This window comes from Chaetodon auriga, chromosome 5 (assembly GCF_051107435.1).
Source record: "Chaetodon auriga isolate fChaAug3 chromosome 5, fChaAug3.hap1, whole genome shotgun sequence".
Lineage (NCBI taxonomy): Eukaryota > Metazoa > Chordata > Actinopteri > Chaetodontiformes > Chaetodontidae > Chaetodon > Chaetodon auriga.
Window position 1 is genome coordinate 4,969,396 of NC_135078.1, and position 22,217 is coordinate 4,991,612.

Sequence of the window (22,217 nt, forward strand, 5' to 3'; positions counted from 1 at the left end):
CATGTTAAAAAAGGATCAACATCAATGCAGCAGATGCAGATATATCATATTTTTCACTCCAGGCATTCTGCTGCCTTGTCAAAATCTGGCTCCTTCATCATGTAGTGTCTCCAATAATGTGGAAAAAATAATTGAAAGTCAGCACATTTCTGTAATTTATTCATCTGGCATACATTATGCAGTGCAAATCCTATAATCAAACATTTATTTACCGTATCAGGTAATGGACCCCCTGATCTCTGTTACATACAAATGAGCAATTATTCAAATTAGAACAACGTTTTTGGCTCACAGACACCTGCATCTCATGGCCCTGAGGCCCCTGACAGTTTGAGGCCCTACGGCAGCGGCGCCCCTTGTTTGCTTGGTAAACCGTCTACTGTGAAGAGGTGATCTTGATATAATAGAGGACCAGTTTTGAGCAAAGCAGCTCATTGTAGAAAGAGTGAACGACAGACTGAACACAGCTTCCAACACATTTGTTCTTCTCAGCAAATCAAAAAGGGATAAGAGACCTTTTCTTCGTTTCTGCAGAAATTAATAGGGCTTCTGGGAAACACTAACACCACTCAAAGCACTCTCACTAGCATGAGATAGAACCAGTATTATGAGGATTTTTTTCATGACCATAATTTATATCAAAAGCACTCAGAGTAACTTCATATGGCACTAATTCATTAGATTGTTCCTGGTATTTTATCATGAGACTTTTCCTTCTTCAACATGCAGATTTCATCTCTTTAGGATAGGCCCTCTGACATAAAGGCTTGGAGTTTAAGCGTATATCATATCTTTATTTTAAAAAACCACACAGAAGAATGTGGGACACATTACATAACAAAGCTTTACTGATCATCGTAAGGATTGTTTTTCTTATCTTGCTTTCTGTCCACAAAGGTCAGAGGTTCAAATAATATAGACAAGCCAGTGAAGAGTGGCGGAAATGTCACGTCTTGCTCGTTGCACTTTCCTGCAGGCTGCATGTTTGCAAATCCAACAGCTGAACTTCGGTTCATACAGCTGAAGGATGGCTCGCCTCCTCAATGCATCACTCTGCTGCTCCTGTGAGAATATAACCTCATCTAGTCAGGGTTCACCTCCGCTGTGAGAAATAGTGCAGCTCTGGTGGATTCAGGAGAGCTTTCCTGCTGTATAACTCTTAGAGACAACACAAAAATACCGCCCTTGAATGCAAACCAAGTTGAAATGAAGCCCTGGAGTTTGTTCAGCTCTCGCTTCTCAACTTTTTGGTCTCTAAATCATAACAACCACCGGGAACCTCGTGTCTTGTAGCTCTATTCTCCAGTGTGAGAGTGGGATTGTAAAATCTGAAATGTGCATTAACCCTCGACACCAACACGACACAAGCAAGCATAGTGTAAAATATGTACACATTTCATTTATTAGCATACAAGTTTTAGATTAATAAAACATTGGATTTAAACTGAAAAAAAAAAAAAAAAAAATAGAAAAGTTCAATTAACCGAACTCCTGATAAAGTACAAGCTAAATGAAAAATTAGTAATGAAAGGTTATTTACATAATTAGAAATCATGATAATTGTTGGTCTTTTAGCTATGGCATTCAAAAATCTAAACTTGTACATGTAGTAATTTCATAAACATTATCGGCCATACGTAGGCCGACTACAGTATACTGTTGTTAAGGTTTCAATAGCATCATGTTCTGGTTCTGGAGGCTTGTTAGCAATAAGTGAACAAAGCCAAGATCTGACTCACGTGATTTCAGAGCAAAGACCCCGTCACACCAGAAAGTGGTACAGCTAAATATTTGTGTCCAAAAGCTTGTTGATGCAACGACTACTTGCGGGGCTAGTTACTGAACTACTGTAGCTGGCGAGATAACCGCTAACTCTGGCGCTAGCCCAGCTGGCTGGAGATTGTCTCTATTTTCCCTCAAAGCGTTGTTTACTCACATTTGCACCATCGACTCCTACCTTCCCACTGCCTGCAAACCCGTCCTGTTTTGTGGAGCAGTCAATACTCCGACAGAGGAGGTTAATAAACTATGATCATTTCCATTGGAACACATTGTAAATGCTGCAAAGTTTTGCTGTTCTAAATTCTGCTGTGACCGGGCCTTTACACTTGAACAAAGGCAACATTCAAAGCCAGTACAGGCACTGTCAACTAACAAGAGCACTTTTAATACTTCAGTCAAAGACAATCTCACAATATATGAATATATACTCGTTAGACATGAGTCAAAAACCAAAAGTAGTCACCATCACTATGCATAGCACAGTTTACCAAAGGAAAAGAAACACATGACTGGAGTAGCATCAACAATATTACATGCTAATACAGAGCGAGCACAACTTTTCACCAAAAGATGTATATTAAGGTTAGAATGTGACAGTTTGACTGGAATGTTTGGATCCTGAAGTTCAGTTGTCAGTCAGCTCTAAGGTCAAGTGTTACAAAGGAAACATGCAGGAAAGCCCATGAAGTACTGAGCACCCGTTCAACAATACATGAATAAGACTAAAGCAAACAAACAGCGAGGTGTGGCACATGCAGCAAATGACACGAATAACGAGGGATCTGTGTTTCTTGATAAAATGATATCCCCAGTTCAGCAAAGACAATCACTCAAAGCATAGGTGTGGGTGAGTTCCATAGTCCTTCATAAAAATAAGTTACCCTGTGTTAACTCCGTTATTCAAAAAGGAGTGTCCAAAAAATAAAGAAACATACAAAAGTTGATCATTCCAAAAGGCTGCTGTTAGTCCAACACAACATCATGGCTCGAAGAAGGTCAATAAACTGTGTTAGTAAGTTAGTCTATCAGTTTCTCCATGACATCCTTTTCTTTACTCCAACCAAAAACAAGCAACAGCCTTTAATCCTCACATGATGAATGGGACAAGGGATGTCTCAAACAATGACAAAACAATAGTTCAATCAGGGTCAGGTTTGAAATCTCATAACAGATACTCTACGTGGGACATGCACATGATCGTTAGTGGAGAGGGATAGATTGTAGAGACGCAGTATTAAGGGTGCAGGTCTGGAGGGTCCTCGGGGAGGTGGGCACTGGTGCTGTGATGCAGCACACCCTGTAGCTCCGCTCAGCCAAACAGCTGCTACAGAAACAGAAACAGAAAGCCTCGTTAACGACATGACATCAGGGAGCGTTCAATGCATTCTTTTCACAAGAGGACATGACGTTCTGATTTGTCGTAAACAAGAAAAGCTCATGTGTAACTCGTGATAATGAGGACTCTGTTCCTTTTAGGTGCACCAGTAAAGCATGGCAGTAGTCACAATGCACCGTTACAGTGCCAGAGGAGAGGTTCACTTAAAAAGAATGCAGTCATTCATTGGATTAAGTACAAAATTAGGCAGAGAGACTTAAAATTACCAACATTCAACTTATCCACTAACATTTGAAGTGCTTCATATCTTACTCACTTGATCATAGTTCTCATACTTTAAAAGAGACCACTTTCAGTGATTACACTTCCACTGTAAGCTCTTTCACACCAGCAGAAACTTCACCTGACACCTCAACTGCTTTCAACACTTGAACTGACACCTGAACTCCTTTCAGAGCTTCAGCTGATGCTTTCACTCTGTAATTGCCTCACTTATATGAAGACATGTAGCATTTCCTAGTTACACTTTTGCTTTTATTGCTGTCAAGCTCATCTCTCCCCTGATTTGTATGTATGTGCAACTAAATTAAGAAGACAGATACACACTTGAACCCACAATTCAACTGCTTTCAGTGCTTTCATGCCCACTATGTCAACTACTTTTATCAATGACACTTTGATTCCTTTCTGTGCTTTAACTGACATTTAAAATCCTTGGACGCTTCAACCGTAACTCACATAAACTGCAACTATAATCCAACATCTCACATGAAGTTTTGTACATTCTTCAAAAGTTTCCAATGTTTGAGCAAAAGCAAGCACACCTACACTGTTTGTTCACTCACTATAAGCAGAGGACTCCACGAGCTGGTGTGGCTTACACGACATATGAAGTAAAGTATTGGTATCAAAAGCAAGTATAGTTCTGTCAGGTATTCATAAAGAATGTGAATGCTGATCAAAGTGCTGTACAAATGTTCTCAGGATGCTTTAGAACATGTACAAAAACAATACAAAAGTGACACATTTCAGTGAAAAATATCTCTTGGCTTGGCCTGTGAAAAATATTCTTGGCAACTGAGAAAAAACTAATTTCAGACAATGAAAAGAACAACAAACCAATGATGAATACCGTTTATGTATTTGCCTTGTCCAACATTCCCCACTGACACTAAATATTCTCATGTGTGCAGCTTACTTTACAGGTTTGTTGGCGTGCTGTGGCCAGGCAGCGAGTTTGTACGCAGACACCTTATCAGGAGCAGAATGCCTTTTGTATGAGATGCCAGGACACTGACTTGGTGCCATCTGCCTTTGAATCAATGCTCAGCGCTGAGGAGCCGTTCAGGCCAAGTCTGGTTTCTCTACAATGCAGTCATCCCACTGGAGGCTAATCCATCATGCTGTGAGACCTTCACCTGGGAGGCTCGCAGCCAAACAAAAACCCCTGCTTTAAGCCTGCTAGGCCTTCAGCCATAATGGGGAAGGGGAGAGGATGTGAGAGAACAGTTTGATAGATTCGTGATGAGGGTCGAGACCGGCATTTTTGGGTTCTGGAGCAGCCAGAGGCCTATAATAAGTCATGTTTCTTTTTTCTGTTCCCAAGCAATTAAAAAAATAATAACAATAAGTTGGAGAAAAACATACAATGCTGTAATTTCAAAGTATTAACCCCAGACTCATTTCTATCTGAATCCAAATCCAAATCCAAATCCTGGGACCCTTTAAGCACAAAAATATGAAAACAAATTAATGCAGTTTGAACACTTAGGAGACAAGTACCTATTTACACATCCAGCAGATATGGCCAAAAATTAGCATCATCTGATCATTTGAAGTTGTGTTTCTGGCCACCTCTTTAGCAGCTAAACCCTCTAACTTCACCAACTAGCTGCTAACCGCCATTTAAGTGCAAGGCAGGTAGCGAACGCTGGGTTTTTAGTGCTTTTTAGCTGAAAGTAAAGTTGCAGGCAGAAGCTAATGCTGGCGCCTGTGCAGCTAGTAGCACATGCACAGCCAAGTTGAGGGCTCCTGTCCCACCCAGCCAGTCCCCTGAACCAGGTCAAGTTGAGGCTGTGAGGTCCTCTCAGGGAGATGGCGGTGATGCGGCAGCTGCTAGTTTAAGTGACCTGCCGGCTGGTTGGACAAAGAAGCAGGTGGGTGAATGGAAAGACCGCGAGGCTTGGCTTTAGGTCAAGGCTGAGGGTGTTTAGTGTCTTGGAAAGTAAAGAGCTTGCTCTCCTCTTCTTGGATACCAGGATGGCGATGAGAGGAAGCTTAGTCAAGGCCCCTGCGGTTTATTCTTTTTCAAGGTGAGATATTTTTCGATCTCTAGCCTACGTTTGCTGTGACTGAATGGACAGAGACCTGCTGCGAATAAGGTGAAAAGCTGTACAGCGACACACAAGTGTGCGTGTCGGGTTAGAGAGAGGTGAGTGTGCTGTGTGGACAGTTGCTGAATGGTTGTGCAGCTGTGTGAGTGGCCTTATTGTTAAAGATATCGGCCGAGGTGATGAGTGTGCAAAGCATGTAAAGCCTAGTTGATTGCTTTGGCTTGCATCCATGAAATGTTGTATCCTGGGGGTTACTGACTCTGTGTAAGACTTCAGCATAGCACATGGTAGGGGGGACCCCCTGCGTGTGAAATACACCAGGTATTTTACATACTGCTGCCACACTAGAAGATGGGGAACCACCAAAGAGGAAGCTCTGTCACAATCAAACTGTGAGAGAGCTTAATGATGACTTCATGGCTAGCATGAGTTTTAATAAAAGGCTGATGTTGATCTGATGCCCTGATGTGTCAGTCTAAGCCTGGAGGAGACAGAGGAGGAGAGAGCCTGGCAGGATAGAGGCTTAAACACTAGGAGCAATGGATATACTGTATATGAGCTCAGTCTGCTTGCTAGTTGTGGTTTACCCTGTCTGTCCATGGCAAAGCTCCAATGCACTCTTCTCTCAACAGCTACTTATAAAAGTCCCGGGTTTACATTCCTCAGTAGGACATGTATGCGTATCGAGGCGCTCTGCAAGAATTTCAAAAGAGAAGATTAATCCCTGTATGGGTCTATACGGTAGTAGGGCAATGGTTTATCCATCCGCAGGGGTCTGTGGTCTGACAAATGATGCCAAACACAACATTCCACATAGGTAAAATATTTATGGGGTATGTCTTGTCTGCCCCTGATGGTAGTGTCTACGCTACAGTGCAACTGGGCTCTGTCCAGCGTCTACGCAAAGTACTTTTCAGTATGATTTGGGCCCGGCACATCCTAGGATGACACCATGAAAATGAGCTTCCTTGTCTTATTCTGTCCACAAGAGGAAAAGAAGGGATTTACTGTAACAGCGATTGAAACAATTTATGGGATGAGATGTGCTCCTGAGGCAAAAACCATGAGGCGTCAGCCAGGGCGAAAGATCTGCACATATATAAAAGCCATCTGTGGTTGACGATCGCTCCGTGCTGTCTCACAATGTTTAAGCATTCAAACAAAGCAATGTGCGTTGTGGGTAGGCCAACATAACTGCCATGGAATGATAACGTCTGAGGAATGCTCTTCATGACATCAAACTATGGAAAAGATATAAGTATAAATACATTCTTTGTTGGAAAATAATTCCCTGAAAATGTCTCCTTTGAAATACAGGAGGGGACCTCATATTTGAATCTTTTTTGGTGACTTATGAATGAAAAGCTTTCGCACTTGCGACCTTCCTTACATTCACAGTCGTCGGCATAGACAGAAGAAAACATTAAGTGTTGCGACGAAGCAGAAGTATGAGCCAGTACAGCACCGCTGCAGACAGCAGTGTCTCACATCAAAGAGTGGCTGCTCTGAGCGATGGACAAAATGGGGACAGAGTGGAAATAAACCGGTTTAATTTCGTCAATGAAAACTATGACAAAATATTTTGTTGGTAGCCTTTTGCTCACTTTGAAAACAAGATCAAAACTAAAGAAAAGGCAACCTTTGAAATCGAGAGCAATGACAACATGTGTCCCATTTTTCAGCAATAAATACAAATAAAAAATAATGTGAAATACATACAAATGAGTAAGTCCCACTCAACGACCTGCAGGCATTTGTTGAATCACACATTGTAGCCTCGCCCCTACACAGTAAAACCAGATCCTCCATCGCCCACACTGTCTCGTGTTCAGAGGTTGATTTAGCTGTTTGACCTGCTGCACTGCCGTTAATAAGAAGCACCTTGCATTCTGTCTCTGTCAGGAATGTTATCTGACGTTACTGGCTCTCAGAAGAACCAGATTTATGGGCTAAACTGATCTACAATCCACTGAGAGGTAGACGAGAAGCAGCAATAAAACAGCTGGGGCAAACTGTGAAAACATGCAGGCAGCACGCTGACATTCAGGAAAAGGTGAGCCAACACTATCAAGTGCTGTCAATGTGGATGTAATATTAACACTGCTTTCAGCTTCTTTTCCTCTTGCTATTGCTCTTATCAAACATTCAGTGAATATGAACAGCTGACCGGGAGGAATCAGTCACATCAACTACACAATATATGGGAAGAATAACAACAAAAAAAGAGAGAAATATCTACCACAGTTTGGTTATGGTTGATTTTAAATGCATCAGTACAAAAGAGAGCAGTTCAGTAAATAAAACATAAGCTTTTGATACACAAATAAGTATCTCAATGTAGGACGAGCAACTCTCTCAAACTGAAGCCATAAACTCCAACTATGCTGATTCCTGAATTCCTGAATGAAGCCCGGCGGAAAGCGAAGCAAACAAGGAAATGGGCTATTTTAACTAAAATGTGATAATTGTTTGATTACAGCCACTAATGGACGTGTAACTGCAGTGAGCCTGCTGTTGTGCTGAAAGGACACTGAATCACTTCAGCTGCTGGGTTCGGCTACTTCATGCACTCTGGACAACGGTGCTCCAAGAGTGCTTCACCTGCAGGCTGTGAAGGACAACCCCGAGTCCAAAAAGATGAGAGGATGTATGAAATGTAAATAAAAACTGGTTTAACAAAGTATTCCTGAATCTTGTAGTAACATCCTTCATCCAATCATGTGTTCACAAAGTGGTGAACCTCTCTCCATCCTCGCTTGTGAACGACTGAGCTTTTCCAGGATGCTCCTTTCATACCCAATGATGATACTATCACCTGTTACCAATCAACCTGTTTACCTGTGGAATGTTCCAAACAGGTGTTTTTGGAGCGTTCCACATCTTTCCCAGTCTTCCCCTTGTTGCTCCTGTCCCAACATGTGTGCTGCTGCATCAAATTCAGCATAAGCATATAGTTACAAAAATCAATAAAGTTGACGAGGTAAAACATTAAATATATTGTCTTTGTGCTGTTTTCAATAGAGTACATGTCAAAAAGGATTTGTTAAAAATGATCCCTTTCTGTTTTATTTATATTTTACACGGCAACCCATCTTTTCTGGATTCGGGCTTGTAACTGACACAACACAGAGCACTGAGCAACATGAAGTCATAAAGCCCCTTAAATGCTTTGTGAAACAGCCCTCCTGACTGTAAAGCACTTAACTAATATTACTCACAGATGAACTTTGATGTGGGATTTTTCTTTGAATGCAGAGGAGGCATGCTGCATGAAAGCAACGGCACACATAAAGAGCGAACCCTCTTTTATTACTGCTTTTTGACTCAAGCCCTTTTCCATACTTCCCCAAAATTGAGAGAAATGTCTGTTTCATTATTGGAAAAGTGTATTTGTACGCTTTCAATATGCTGTTTGTGTTCAGGGTCTCCCACTCATTTTCCAGGACTTTTCCAGGACATTTCCAGTGATGGTCTAGCTGGGATCGCACCATATACTCATGTGTTCCTCTCTGTAGAAGTCTGATTTAAAAGAGTATACAGGCATAACCATTGGATGCGTTCATGTGTTAAATAGACTGAAACCTAAATATTTTACAAACCCAAATATAAGATTTAAAGTCCAGCTCTCTCAACAACACCACACATTTGAAACCACTGCTGAGTTGAATCACAAACCTTAAACTACAGCAGTGAAAACAAGCTGGAAACCACGTCAGCTTCAGCAACTGAACCAAGCACGCTAACCAGCTTAACTTTAGTCAACCATTAGGGGGTGTGTTCACTGCATTTCCACAACATAACCAAGAGCGAACTATTCAACGTACTCTCGTCCATTAACTACCATTTGAACGTTAATATGACCCTGACCATAACTTGGCCCTTTCAGATGGCAGTTTATCCATTTTTGGGATCTCTGATAGCCTTGCAGTTCATTCTCAGCTAAAGGAAAATAGTAAATGTTGAACTAATTTTCCAGGACAACACAAGATTTTCCTGGACATTTGACTTTTCTCTCCTTTTCCATGTGTTTTCCATGACTGGAAAATTGGTCGACTGGTTTCCAGGTCTTCAAGGATGTGTGGGAACCCTGATTGCGCACATTAAGTCTGTGCAATCAGGGTAAAAAAAAAAACTACAAGTCCTCATTATACATGGAATATTAATCATGATACTCACCATTCCAGCTTTTATCTAGTCAGGCTTCTGTCTTCAAAGATGGTGACCTCGATCTTAATAGGATTCAGTCAAGGAAAAGCATGTGAAGCATGGCTGGGTTCATTTTATATTCAATTTAAACCAACTGAACTTTCAATTGTCCACGTAAGGAAATACAAACTATAATGATAGCGCAGCTATTGTGCATGTTTTTCCAACTTCGGACATGTTTGTGGAACGGCGTCAGCTTCTTCGAGCCTCTGGTGGATGTTGGTTGCAGCTGACATATGAGGGCTGGCATTGCACGTCACAGCCCTGTGAAGCAGACGGATGTTGACACAAGATGTTTTTGTTCCTTTTTCAACAAGCCCAATAGCAAGCTAACATGCATTACGCACAGCGAGCAAGCACTGCCCTGTGATTCCAATTACAATAGAGAGGCCAACGTGCATGGTCACGGAGCAACAGGGATGCTTACATCACAGGTGAGACTGAACGACGTGGGCCCATCAGCTCATTAGCAGCTTCAGATATTGGAATTGAAGTAATATTACACACTATTACAAACGTCCGTCCACACACATACTGCACCAATCAAATGACTGCCAACAGTGCCCACTGGAACCAGATATTCAGACCACCTGGAGAACAATGATGTAGAGAGCTCTATGCTGCTACATAAAAAAATGAATCAACTTAAATTTCTTCCTTTGGACAATAAAGATTTGGACCAAATACACCATCAAAACAAACTGAGGCTGTACCTTAAACTTAAACTGCTGTGGTGACCTTAAAAGGCCAAAAGCCACACAGCTTTTGGCTATTACAATAAATAAATAAATAAATAAATAAATAAATCTATTTCCTATTCCAGTTTTCTTTAAAAAGAAAATCATGCTCTGCCATCATCATTAGTAAAACAGCAGATTCTGTTGAACATGAGGAGGGACTAGAAAAAAACCCTCAGACTTGGAGGGAAACGTAAATACTCAGGTGGTACTATTAAATAGTCACATCATTAGACAGTTACAAATACGATCATCATGTTTCCTCGGTTCGAACATTAAAACAACAAGTTCAGGTGAGACATTCCTGTCAATCTCGCGGCGCTCCTGTGCCAAAGTCAGCACAGCAGCCCGACAGTGTCGCGGAAATAATCCAGATCACTGTCAACCCTGTAAAACCATAGAGCAAGAGGGGGAACAAAGCTCAGCTGTGAACAATTTCAGTCATATTTTGTTATCCTTAATCTCCCATTGCCGCCTAGTTACAATTAATGTGGATGTTGAGTCACCCCACACACACACACACTCACACACACTCACACGCTGGTACAGCCAGGATGTTGGTGCACCCGCTGATTTTATGCAGATGCTATGGATTACATACTAACTTTTATCTGGTGTTTTTACAGGGTATCCCTTCATAGCGCTGGATTTCCTGTAAGCTGCCCAGACTGCTGCTTTCCATTTTCATCCAGCAGTTACAGGGAAAGACGCGGTGGGGGCTGTAAATCACGACATCTATTAGGTCATTGTGAGAGCTCCTTGTTCTGCTTAAAGCTGTGGTGAGATTAGATTTGCGTGTTCTGATCTCAGAGTATGTTTAACAAGTTAAAGTTACCCAAAATATTCAACATATCATTCCTCTTTCCCGCACATGCTCATTCGAGCGTAACTAGATTGTTTTTATTGTAAAAACATTGACTGTGTTTCTAATTTGTTTGGAAGGTTGGTAATCTGAGTTTGAGTTTACTCTTACTATTGTTTTCATTGTGCTTCCCATGAAATACAGAGTCAGATAAATGCCTGAAATTAATCTATTTAGGGGATCATTGTTCGCAGTTTATTTACAGCTAAACACGGTTCAACAGTTAAGGCTGAGTGAAGAGAACAAACAGTATTTTCTGGCTGCAGCAGACACTGAGGAGAAGGATACGACTCGCAGGCCTCTCTCGATGGGATCGGTGAGCAGGAGGCCTCGTGGTGCGTAGATCTTGTCATTCTGCTCCTGAATGTACTTTGCAATCTTCTTCAAAACCTACAAGGGGACAGCAAACACAACCTCAGCTGACCACTGGTGTCACTGTAACAGATCCTGGAGATTCGGTTTTTAATAATCTCAATCACCTACTTTGGTATTTACACAAGACAACAAGGTTTCATTTTCTGGTGACTGATTCGTCGATGAATCAACGTTTCTGCTCTGGAGAGATCCTACATATTGTTCTGTTTGTATTCTTCTACTGCAAGCTTTGTTGAGCTTGTTTCCATGACAATAAGCAATATACTAAACATATCATTCCACCTATATATGTTTAGATTATTATATTGAACAAGAAGACTTACACTAACATACTGTGAATACTTGACCTTTGAGTTGTGCTCTTGTTCCATGTGAGGTATGACAGTGGTTTACAGCACAATGTTGGCTCAATCAGGGCCATAAAGTTTTCACACATCAAATGAAGTATCTCAGCCTCCATCACATGGATAGCCAAAGTTGGTCACAGAGCTGTTAGTAGAGATGTAGACTCTTAATTAAAGCTTGGCTGCTTTTGTGAAATGAAAATTTGGGTTTTGAGGAAAAACATGTCTATAATTCTTCAAAGTAAGGCATTGCTAAAAATATTTCGGTATTGGTACAAAAACTTAGGCAGTGTCTGGCCATACTGATTAATCGTTTGTTCTGTAAAGCATCAGAATATAGTGAAAATGGCAATTTCTCCAAGGCCTCAGTGACGTCTTCTAATGTTGTTTGTTGGAGCAACAGAGCAAAAACCAAAGATATTTAATTTACAATGATATAAAACAGATAAAAATCAGCAAATGCTCAAGAAGCAAAATCCAGACAATGTTTGGCATTTTTGCTTGATAACTGATTTAAAGAACCAATAATTAACAACACTGCTGAGGATTCATTTTCTGTTTATCAAGCAATCGAGTAATCATTTCAGCTCCAGGTCCAGTTAAGTGTCAGTGCTCTTGTTTTTCTGAGTAGGTAAAGTTGCTACCTGGAATCAAAGTAGCAAATCCTTGGCTGAGTAAGCAGTCAGATGATCCTTCTTGCCAATCCAAAGCATTCTTGAGCTGAAGTTGAATAACAGGCTCCAGTTTTACTTTGGTAGCAGTCTGTTTAAATTGCATGCCTTTATGAGCGCTCATTAAACCCAAACTAAACCAAATGTTTTTTATCCCAGATCACTCCTGTCCACTAAAAGACAAATTCATAGAGCAGGAAAAGACCACTGACAGACAGATCCATTTGTAGTCCACATGAACTGAGCCAAGAGGGATTTTAGACAAACACAAATCGTAGTTATCTACTAGCTGTCACAGAAGTCATGAAATGATTCATTTACAGGCAAGCTGAAGGCTTCCACACAGCAGCAACATAATGTCTTACAGCAGTAATCCACTTCAATCATCTCCGGTGTCACCCACACACTGTGTCACTGATGGGATGGGACCATATTCACAAACATCCTGAGAAGATCTCAGACAGCTCCTTCCTTAGCTTAAACATTTCCAGCAAGGAGTCCCATCTCAGAGGTGATTTAAGGAAATTCAGAGACAGAAACTCGAGGTGTGGTTGATCCTGTTGCTAGGGATGACGCATTTTATACAAGGTGTGACTGGGTGATTAAGAAAAAAAAGAATAGAAAAGCTCTCTCAGTCATAATGAACAGTAAAACATAGAGGCCGAACCATAGAATCTCTCTTGAATATGTTGTAAACTACACTTTAAAAGTGGCCTACAAAATGTTTGAAAGTAGACGCTTCTACTTGTGCAGTAACCTGTTCACACGATGATAGTTGTTCCATTTATTTACCATGCTGGTCATTTTGGTACTTCATGTATTTGATAGGCCTATTGAAGGAGGAAAACAGGTTTACAAGTGTGATCCATATGATAGACACCTGTATGAGTTTTCTGTTTGGTACCTACGACAGTTTTCTACAAACCTTTTTTTTTTTTTTTTTTGATTGAGGGGGCTAAATGTTTCAAATATTAAATCTTGCCAACACATAAATATGCAACACAAAATTTCCACAACCGGAATGGCTGAATGGATTTAAAAATAAAAACTGAAAAACAGAATCTGTATATATTTTCATCGCTGAAAAAAGAGCAGATGAGATTGCCGAGGCTTTTCTAAGCCGTGACCTCTCTTCATGCGCCTGCGGTATCGTCCCAGCTGCAGCGCAGCGCCAACACAGCTGGACCCTCAGGGTAACGGCACCCTTGGGTGTCAGGCGGGTGGACTCGTAAGCAGGTGACAAAAAAACTAAATGACAGCAACAGCAGGGCTTTGCAGAAGAACACAGGCGGATATCTGGACTAAGTCTTGCTGTGGAAAGAATGAGCGTGCGGCAGCGTTGGGAGTAAAGCCATGTTGTTTGTTAGGACTCACAGTCTAACCAAATCTATTTTAGATCTTTTCAGATGTTTCAGTAAGGCTAAATAAAGTTTTTTTTAAAACAAACCCTTTTTTTTCAGCAATTACCTTCTTTTTGGGTTTTTCATTGTCTTTCGGGCTTGTTGTCAAAGTAATGTTTCAAATGCAGCACATGGGGGAAAAATGTGCACATGTTCCAGCTATGCCCTCTGCAATGTGTGACAGTCCTAGTTGAGCCCTTGTGACTTTTCACCAACAATGAGTATCAGTCAACTTATTACCAACAGATGCCCTGAGTGGATGCCTGCAGTTAGAGGCGTCGTAAGACATGCCTCACTGAAAACCTCACAGTGCCCTTTCCCAACATTTACGGTGCGGTCGAATGGCCTTTTCGCTTCGGAAGGATCCTAACTGAGTGAAATGACCCATCTAAGCAGCAGCCACGGTATGAGCTGTTAGAATCCTCTAAGTACTAAAGAAAGGTGGCTCAACGCTTCCTTTCGTACCTCCTTTAGCATAGGATGCTTATAACAGTCCATCTTCAGAACACTGCAGTTTAGTTTCAGTAACATCCACCCTTGCATACTTATGTATCGCAGCGTAGGTGCAGTCGGATTCTCTTGGCACCGTGGTTGTTTTTTCTGAAGTCCTTATGAATTCTCCTTCACGTCTTTCCCTGACCACAGGCGTTTTCCATCAAGGTCAAGGAAAAGTGGTTAGGAAAGGACACAGGATGTAATTTTTGGCTATTCAAGCAGACCCTAAATCTCAGAAGCGTATCAATCAAAAACGAAGGTACAGTGTACATACATTCACAAGCAAACAGATGGTAATGTATATGAAGATCAGCATGTGGAAAAATCTAAAGCAATTTCTAACCAATATGGACGACAATAAAGCAACTCAATAATGAGCAGATATGTCTGTGGTACACTCCTGTGAAAACATCCAGCATGAATCATTGTAGTATAAGATGAGTGTAAATGTTCTACAAGCTGTTACAGGAAAGGAGACGTCCTCATTTTCTCAACTGGAGACATGGCATTTCATGTGAAAATCCATGAAGCTTAGCAATGACATAATAGCCTTTCAAGATTACCGCCTCTAAGTGGCTGGATCACTTTTTCTACACTGACACTCTGAAGTTGGGAAACAGAATGATTAGTTTCTCTACAATGAGGAGCAACAACAGAGGTGAGATCAACACGTCTGATGGCTGATTTATGTCAGAGAATCCTGTTCGTACATGGCGATATAGAGTAGAGTAACACACACCAAGGGCTGCTGAAGGAAGCAAAGCTGTGTGTAGAAAAGATGTGTTGCACTCTCTGGCTCCACATGCTTTTTTTTTCATTACACTCTCTTTTCTTCTGCTCTTAATCGACAGTATGCCTGTTCATTATGTAGCTGCTCTGTTGTTGCCCATATTAGTTTTTGGTTGCTAGACTTCTTGGATTTACTGTTGGGAAAGGGCCCCGTGAGGTTTTCAGGAAGGCAGGTCTGAGGATGCCTCAAACTACACTTTCTAAGTGGTGATGAGATCATTGATACTCATTACTGGTGAAAAGTTAAAAAGGACTCATGCATGAGATTGAGTGACACCAACAGCTGAATCAAAAGGACATCCTAACTGATGTGGATGCTTGAGAGTAGGGGTGAGCAATACGGCCCTGAAATAATATCACAATGTCTCTGGGTATTTCTGCAACATGGTATTCTTGTTGATATGACAAAATACTGAAAAATATTTCGGGTTTAGACCTCACAATAGCTGTTGAGTTCTCCTTGTGGGACTTTTGGGATCTGCTAGTGGTGGTGAAGTAAGTTTGCTGTATTGCCCTCTTTTGTTCTTCCAGTCTTGTTGCACTTCATACATACAGAGTTATCGTGATTTGTTGTACATCTGATCTTTTGTATTCAACCGCCCACACTACTGAAGTTGATCCTCTTTTTTGCCACTAAATCCTCCACCGTGGAGTTTGCAGTGATGTTACATTGTCTTTCAGCCATGCTTGTTGTTGTTATACGAGTATTGTCATGAACAGTATGGTTTTTTTATGTTACTTTTTTGTACCTGTTGGACTTAATGACTACAATTTAACTGATAGATTAAGTGTTTTTGTCAGTGTAAATGGGGTAAAATGACAACTTCTTTCCCCAACAAAAATAACTCAAAGAAAGAAGGATGAAGTTGACTAAACATGAGTAAAACTGACTAATGGCTGAAGAAAGCAACTCTACCTGATACAACCTCGTTTTGTATGTTACCACAATAGCACTGCAGTTCAACACCAGCCCCATTCCTTATCACTGTATTCATCTATGCAAAATGTCTCTCACCTTCTCATAGTGAGTCTCCATACACAGGAAGATGGTGTACGCTGTGAGGCAGGCCAGACAGCCTTCAATATATGACTGGCTTCCCAGCTTCTCAGCCTCAGCGTACAGGTTGTTCAGTGTCCGCACCGTCTCCTCAAACTGCTGTTTGTCAATCTGAAATACATGAACACATCAAGAAAGATCCATGGGTTAAAATCATTAGACAGGGCACGGAGCCAGGCGTGTATCTGGACAGAAGTGTGTGAGCGCTATCTGCCTCTGTTGGGATATTCAAGTGGAAACTCGTCTTATTAGCACCAGATCGTTTTCTCCCATTCTTTCCGTCTCTAGATAAATGAGGGGCTGAATTTTCTTGGACTGGTCATACATCAGGGGAATGCTGGGCTTCCTTCCCACATTGGAAACACCTCCTGGAATTATTAGGATGCCTTGGCCATATGCTCTGTGAATGTTTTCACTTAATAACTGCCGGGGCATACGCGCTGAAAGCCGGACACACACAGTGACAATCCAGGAAGGAATCTTGATGGTTTCTCCAACCCCAGTGGCACAGGCATACCTTTAATAAGATAAAGACGTATCTCCGCTGTTCTGCAGACTACACACAGCTTTTTGGCCGACAAACTGGCTGATAATCAAACGAGAGTTTCTAAACAATTCCTCAACTGAAGGCCTGCTGCAGGGAAGACTGATGGAGGCTGGAGAGCGGCTGGACCCGCAGGCTGTTTTGACTGGGGTGTTGACACAAGTCCCATGCTGGTGTCCCAAGTGGTTCTGGTGGTTCTGTGATACAGAGAGGAAAAAGAAGGACACTGCAGACCAGATGAGGAGCCAGCCAGGGACGTCCTGAGCCTCTGTACGCTCTCCAATGTTCTGCTCCCTTGTGCCCGAGGAATGCAACAACAAGCTCCAACACATCAGTGGTCTTAGGCGTGTTTGGTACCCGCCATTGAGAGCCTTTGTTCTCCTTCTAATTTTCCAATTCAGAGACTGCTATTCAAACCACATTTCTCCACATGAGCATCTTTCCATTACATCTGATGCAGCCATATTAGCATTCCAAAAATGTTAGAAGACTAAACTGGGGTTACAAATTCAAGTGAGGAAGAGGATATTCGCTTTCTGTCACCAAATATAATGTGAACCGAGGAAATAAATATTAGACACAGATCAGTGAAAATGGTCAGTTCTCGATTAATGAAACTCTCTTGAATGGTTTGGCAATCCAGCTGCCAAATACATTTAGAACACTGAGTGCTTTCCCAGTTATTTGGCACAACTCTCCAACAGCATTAAAACAGGAAAGAGTAACCAAAAATAATAAACCCCACAGCCAAGATAATTGTCTGCAAGAATGCAATGTTACTGCATGCAAACGGCTGCAAAACAGGACCTGAACTATATGGCAAAATCAAACGCTGGTGTTAAAAAAATGAACCTAAGGCTTTTTTTAATAGTACGTTCCACAATCCCCACACAGTGACACAAATGTCCATAAAAATGGAGGCCACTACACAGCCTGGCATTATACTGCATATTCCATAAACTGGGATTACAGCAAAACATGAAAAAATACACAGCAATTTTAAAGATGATTTATATGATAGAGGACTTAAGTGTTGACATCCCAGAGAGGACACATTCTCCATTTGTCCAGCAGTTCAGCATGTGTGTGTGTGTGTGTGTGTGTGTGTGTGTGTGTGTGTGTGTGAGAGAGAGAGAGAGAGAGAGCTGAACCCTACTGGAAAACATGGGAGACCACCCAATCAAGAGGGAAGTGCCAATAAACCACCAGTGAGAGATTTAAGTGTTGTGGAGCTGCTCTTTTCATGTGGTGCGTGTATTTCAAAACTTAAGCTTTCTGTCCTGCGAACTCTGCACTGTTTTGCCGGCACCGTCTTTAATGTGGCGTGGAGGCTGTTCAGTCTCAGCGACCTGCTCTTCCTCCTCCACATCATTACCCATGTCTGCTCTGAAGACACCTCAACTGTGGTTCACATGAGGACAAAGTCAAGCAGGGTTCCTCTGGAGACATTATTCTTCACTTTTGGCTCCATGTTCACACAGATTTCAGACGTCCTTTTTGGTTCCAGTGCCAACAGCAAAAACGCATCCATTGTGATATGGATAGTTTGCCAAGATAAACACACTATTTAAACAGTGTTTAGAGAAACATGGAGTGAAATTTAAATGTTCAATTAATTTTCTATTTTCTTTAGCAGCCATTGTAATATTTTGCTCCTGAACAAAAATGGACAATAACCTGGCTAAGAGTAGGTAAAGTCTGTGCTTCAAACAGTAAACTGATCTCTGAGCAGTGGCTCAGAGGTTTATGCTGCTGCTTCCAGGAAAGAAGGTTCTGGGTTTGAATGTTCTCTGTGTTCACATGAGATGGCTCAGGACTCAGCACCCTGATCTGGGCTCTTGATTTGTGTTTGTTGAAGAGATATCATCTCAAGGGATGAAGCCAAGGGAGTCGACGGAGCAGTGTACAGACTGTTCAGCGTCCTGCTGGATAGCTAACACGAATGCTGTCTGGTCAGCTTTCTGCACATGAGGACGGTGTTAAGAAACACAAACATCAGAAGCAAATGAATTTGTGTGCACACTTTTCTGCTCTATATGTGGGTGTCCATGTTTTACTTCACTGAAGCACAGTCCACAGCTGTTTGGGAAAACCCGTATTTTCTGAATATGTATAACAATGACAGCCAGGTGGTGCAGGTCTTTTATCATTCATTCTTAACTATCTGGCACACAAAAACCTAAAACAAATACAATTAAATCAGTCTGAACACCAGTGTCAACTCATCCATAAGACAGAGATTCGTCAGTGTGATTGAACACAGTGAAGAGGTGTATCCTACCCTGTTCTCCAGCTCAGAGGGGAACTTGGTTTGGAACTGGCACACAGTGCCGTTGGTATAATCTCTCTGAATGAAGACTTTGGCAGCGATGGCTGCCTGTTGCCTCATGTCCTGCAAGCTGTGAGTCTGTGAAAACAGGAGATTACAATTGATACAGGGTCATGCATTTATACAATACCCCTCTGGAGTCTGTCTTTTCATCAGTGAATACACTCAACATGTTTTATTTCTAGTAGCATTACTTGTTTTTGTTTGTAGACCATAAACATTTCATTGAGAGACACACTAACTTTCAGTGAAAAGGTGCAAAAACATGTTGGGATAAAATCATTTTACATGTAAACAGACTGTATTGTTTTATTTTGTAGGTTTTTGTAGGTCTGATGTCTCCATTGGTATAAAGGGCATAACAATATTTTTTACAGCCTTAACTGTTAAAATATTGTGAGTGATTATCACTGAAGTTTTATATACTGTATCTTTACAGGTGTCTGTGTCGTATTTGGAGTTCCTGGCAGATTTATGATGAAAAAAGGATACCATGCATTTCGGGTAAGGACAATTTAAAATGTGCTAAACAAAGACAAAAACTAATGCATAAAAAGTCAGCAAAAAAACATCAAAATGAACCTGGACTCCAGACAGTTTTAATTATCTCTACAATCTATTGGTGCTGCAATTGAATAAATAATCAGTTGCACGTAACACATATTTATTCACAATCTTTGTCAATTAAATGAAATCATGGTCTTACGTGTACAATCAAAAGAAAGAAGAACGGGTAATTTAATGCAGGGCAATCTTTCTACTTCCTATTGTTTTGACTGACTGAGTAAATAACGACATCTTCAAACTGATGACTTTATCTGAACCTCAGTTAATAGAAAACCCAAATACGCTCAGCTGATCTTTGCAATGAGAGACATTTTGACATGTCAGAGTACGAAAAGCACAAGTAATAACAAATAAAATGAATGATGGCTAAATTCCATTTAGCTGCTTCAGTGTCAGGGTCCTGGTGCAGGCCGGCTCACTGTCACAGCTTGCTGTGACACTTGAATACAACAGTCATAGTTACCTGTAAGGCGTGTGCTTTTGCTGCTGTCACTAGTCAAAATGTATACATAAGGCCCATTTGCCTTTTAAGATTTGGAAAACAGGCGATGTTTCACATCTAAAAATTAAATCTATAAATTAAACGACTTACATGATTACATGAGTGTTGACATCGATTCATTGATTTATGAACTAATTCTTTCAGCACAGGAGCCCACTCTGATGTGTTCAGCATGATTTAGTCTCCACAGGAGTTGCATTTAAACACTGGGTTTGCCTGCCCTTTGCGAACTGTTGTGAGCTTGTGATTACTATCAGAAGATCCTGGCAGCATACTACCAATTATCCCCACTAACGTCACCATCTACTATCAGGAGGTCAAAGGTTGATGATGCACCGGCAGTCCTCCCCTCCCTGGTGCCACTATGTTGCCCTGAGGTCCACTTGTGGAGAAAGATATGTAATTAGCACACTGCCAATTACTCCTCACTCCCAGCTAGCTGACATAACCAACTTGGCTCCTCGTCGAAATACAGTTTTGCCCACAGAGCAGCATACGACTTGTTTTATAAATCCTCTAGCTTGTTAGCTATTATACAACTACTACCAGTAAACATTACCAGTCAAGTTACCGACCGACCAGTGAGCTAGCAGGCTAACGCTGGTCAACTTTCCTTTTGTTTTTCTGTCAGACATACTACCAGGAAACAAGAACAAACTGTCAGATATAGAATGAACTGCTCACACACGCTTGACGTATGAAAAATACGGTTCAAAACCAGCGTTAACTTACCTCTGCCATGTTGAACAAAATTTCTGTTTATCTTCCGCAAGCAGCTTTTAGGTTGTACTACGAACTAACCTTTCCGGGGGGAACTTTTGGGTAAGAACAAGAGTTCCGGTTAAAGCGGACAATTCAAACGAGAACGGTTCTTACAACAACAACACAGTATAACCAGTGGTGGAAAGTAACTAAATACATGGACTTTGGGTGTAGTACTTGAGAATTTTGATGTTACGCTACTTTATACTACCACTTCATATTCAAATGGAAAACATTGAAAGTTTTGCTACACAATATTTAAGTGTGTAGTGCTGCTTATGGCTATAGTTGGCCTACTTGCAGATTAAGTTTTAAAAATATAAAATAAAATATAATGCAGTGTTATGCAGTAAACGTAGCTACAACCTAAAATATCACCTACATATTAATACATCAGTCATAATAATGTAATGGTATGGCAGAGTGGGTACTTTTATTTTTATACTTCAAGCATATTGTACTCATAATACTTCTGTACTTTAAGATAAGCACAATTTTGAATGCAGGCCTTTGACCTAAAAATGAATACTTCTATATATTCTTCTATATATTACTACATCTACTTAAGGATCTGGATACTTCCTCCACCAATGTGTAATGCAAAGTAGACTTTATAAACCATCTTTATACTTTATAAAGACACTTTCAACTGGATGATCGTACATCAAAGCAATGTGACAATACAACATTGTGACTTTAATAACATACTAAATCAGACTTTATCACTGTGATGGATTCCATCTACATATAGTAATTTTAACAACTCCAGCAAATCTCATAGTTGTGCTAGTTGACTGAATTTTAAGGCACCGAAATAAATGAACACCAATAAAAGCCTAGAAACAGACAATTAAAAAACAAAAAACACTACAGCATCCTTTTAAAATGGTTAGACATCTGCCAAAGTGACATTTGCCTTTAAATAAGACCCAACCTTTCCTTGTCTCGGATGTTTGGGTTTTTTTTGTTTGAAAATTAAGTCTAAGGACAACACAGACATCAGTTTGGGTTTCTGTTTCCACAACAACATGAAGCTGTAATACCCAAGAGTGGCAGATGTTCCTGGCCTTGGACCATCACAGACTCCAAAAGCCTCAGTTGTGCAACCAAATAAATTAGCAAATTT

The 22,217-nt window shown here is 41.0% G+C and overlaps 1 protein-coding gene across 2 annotated transcripts; it reads right to left on the reverse strand.

The window, feature by feature from the left end:
* Positions 1–1,376: 1,376 nt before the first annotated feature.
* Positions 1,377–21,136, reverse strand: LOC143321430 (golgin subfamily A member 7-like). 2 transcript variants are annotated; one of them, XM_076731765.1, is made up of 6 exons: positions 21,062–21,136; positions 19,213–19,338; positions 16,346–16,498; positions 11,545–11,646; positions 9,628–9,680; positions 1,377–3,106 (listed from the first exon to the last, which is right to left on the reverse strand). In XM_076731765.1, exons 1-5 carry the CDS (start codon positions 21,068–21,070, stop codon positions 9,639–9,641), a joined length of 432 nt encoding a protein of 143 aa, XP_076587880.1. In that variant the 5' UTR covers positions 21,071–21,136; the 3' UTR covers positions 1,377–3,106; positions 9,628–9,638. The 2 variants fall into 2 exon arrangements, with proteins under 2 accessions (XP_076587880.1, XP_076587881.1); XM_076731766.1 differs by having other exon boundaries at positions 1,381–3,103.
* Between the last annotated feature and the right edge of the window lie 1,081 nt (positions 21,137–22,217).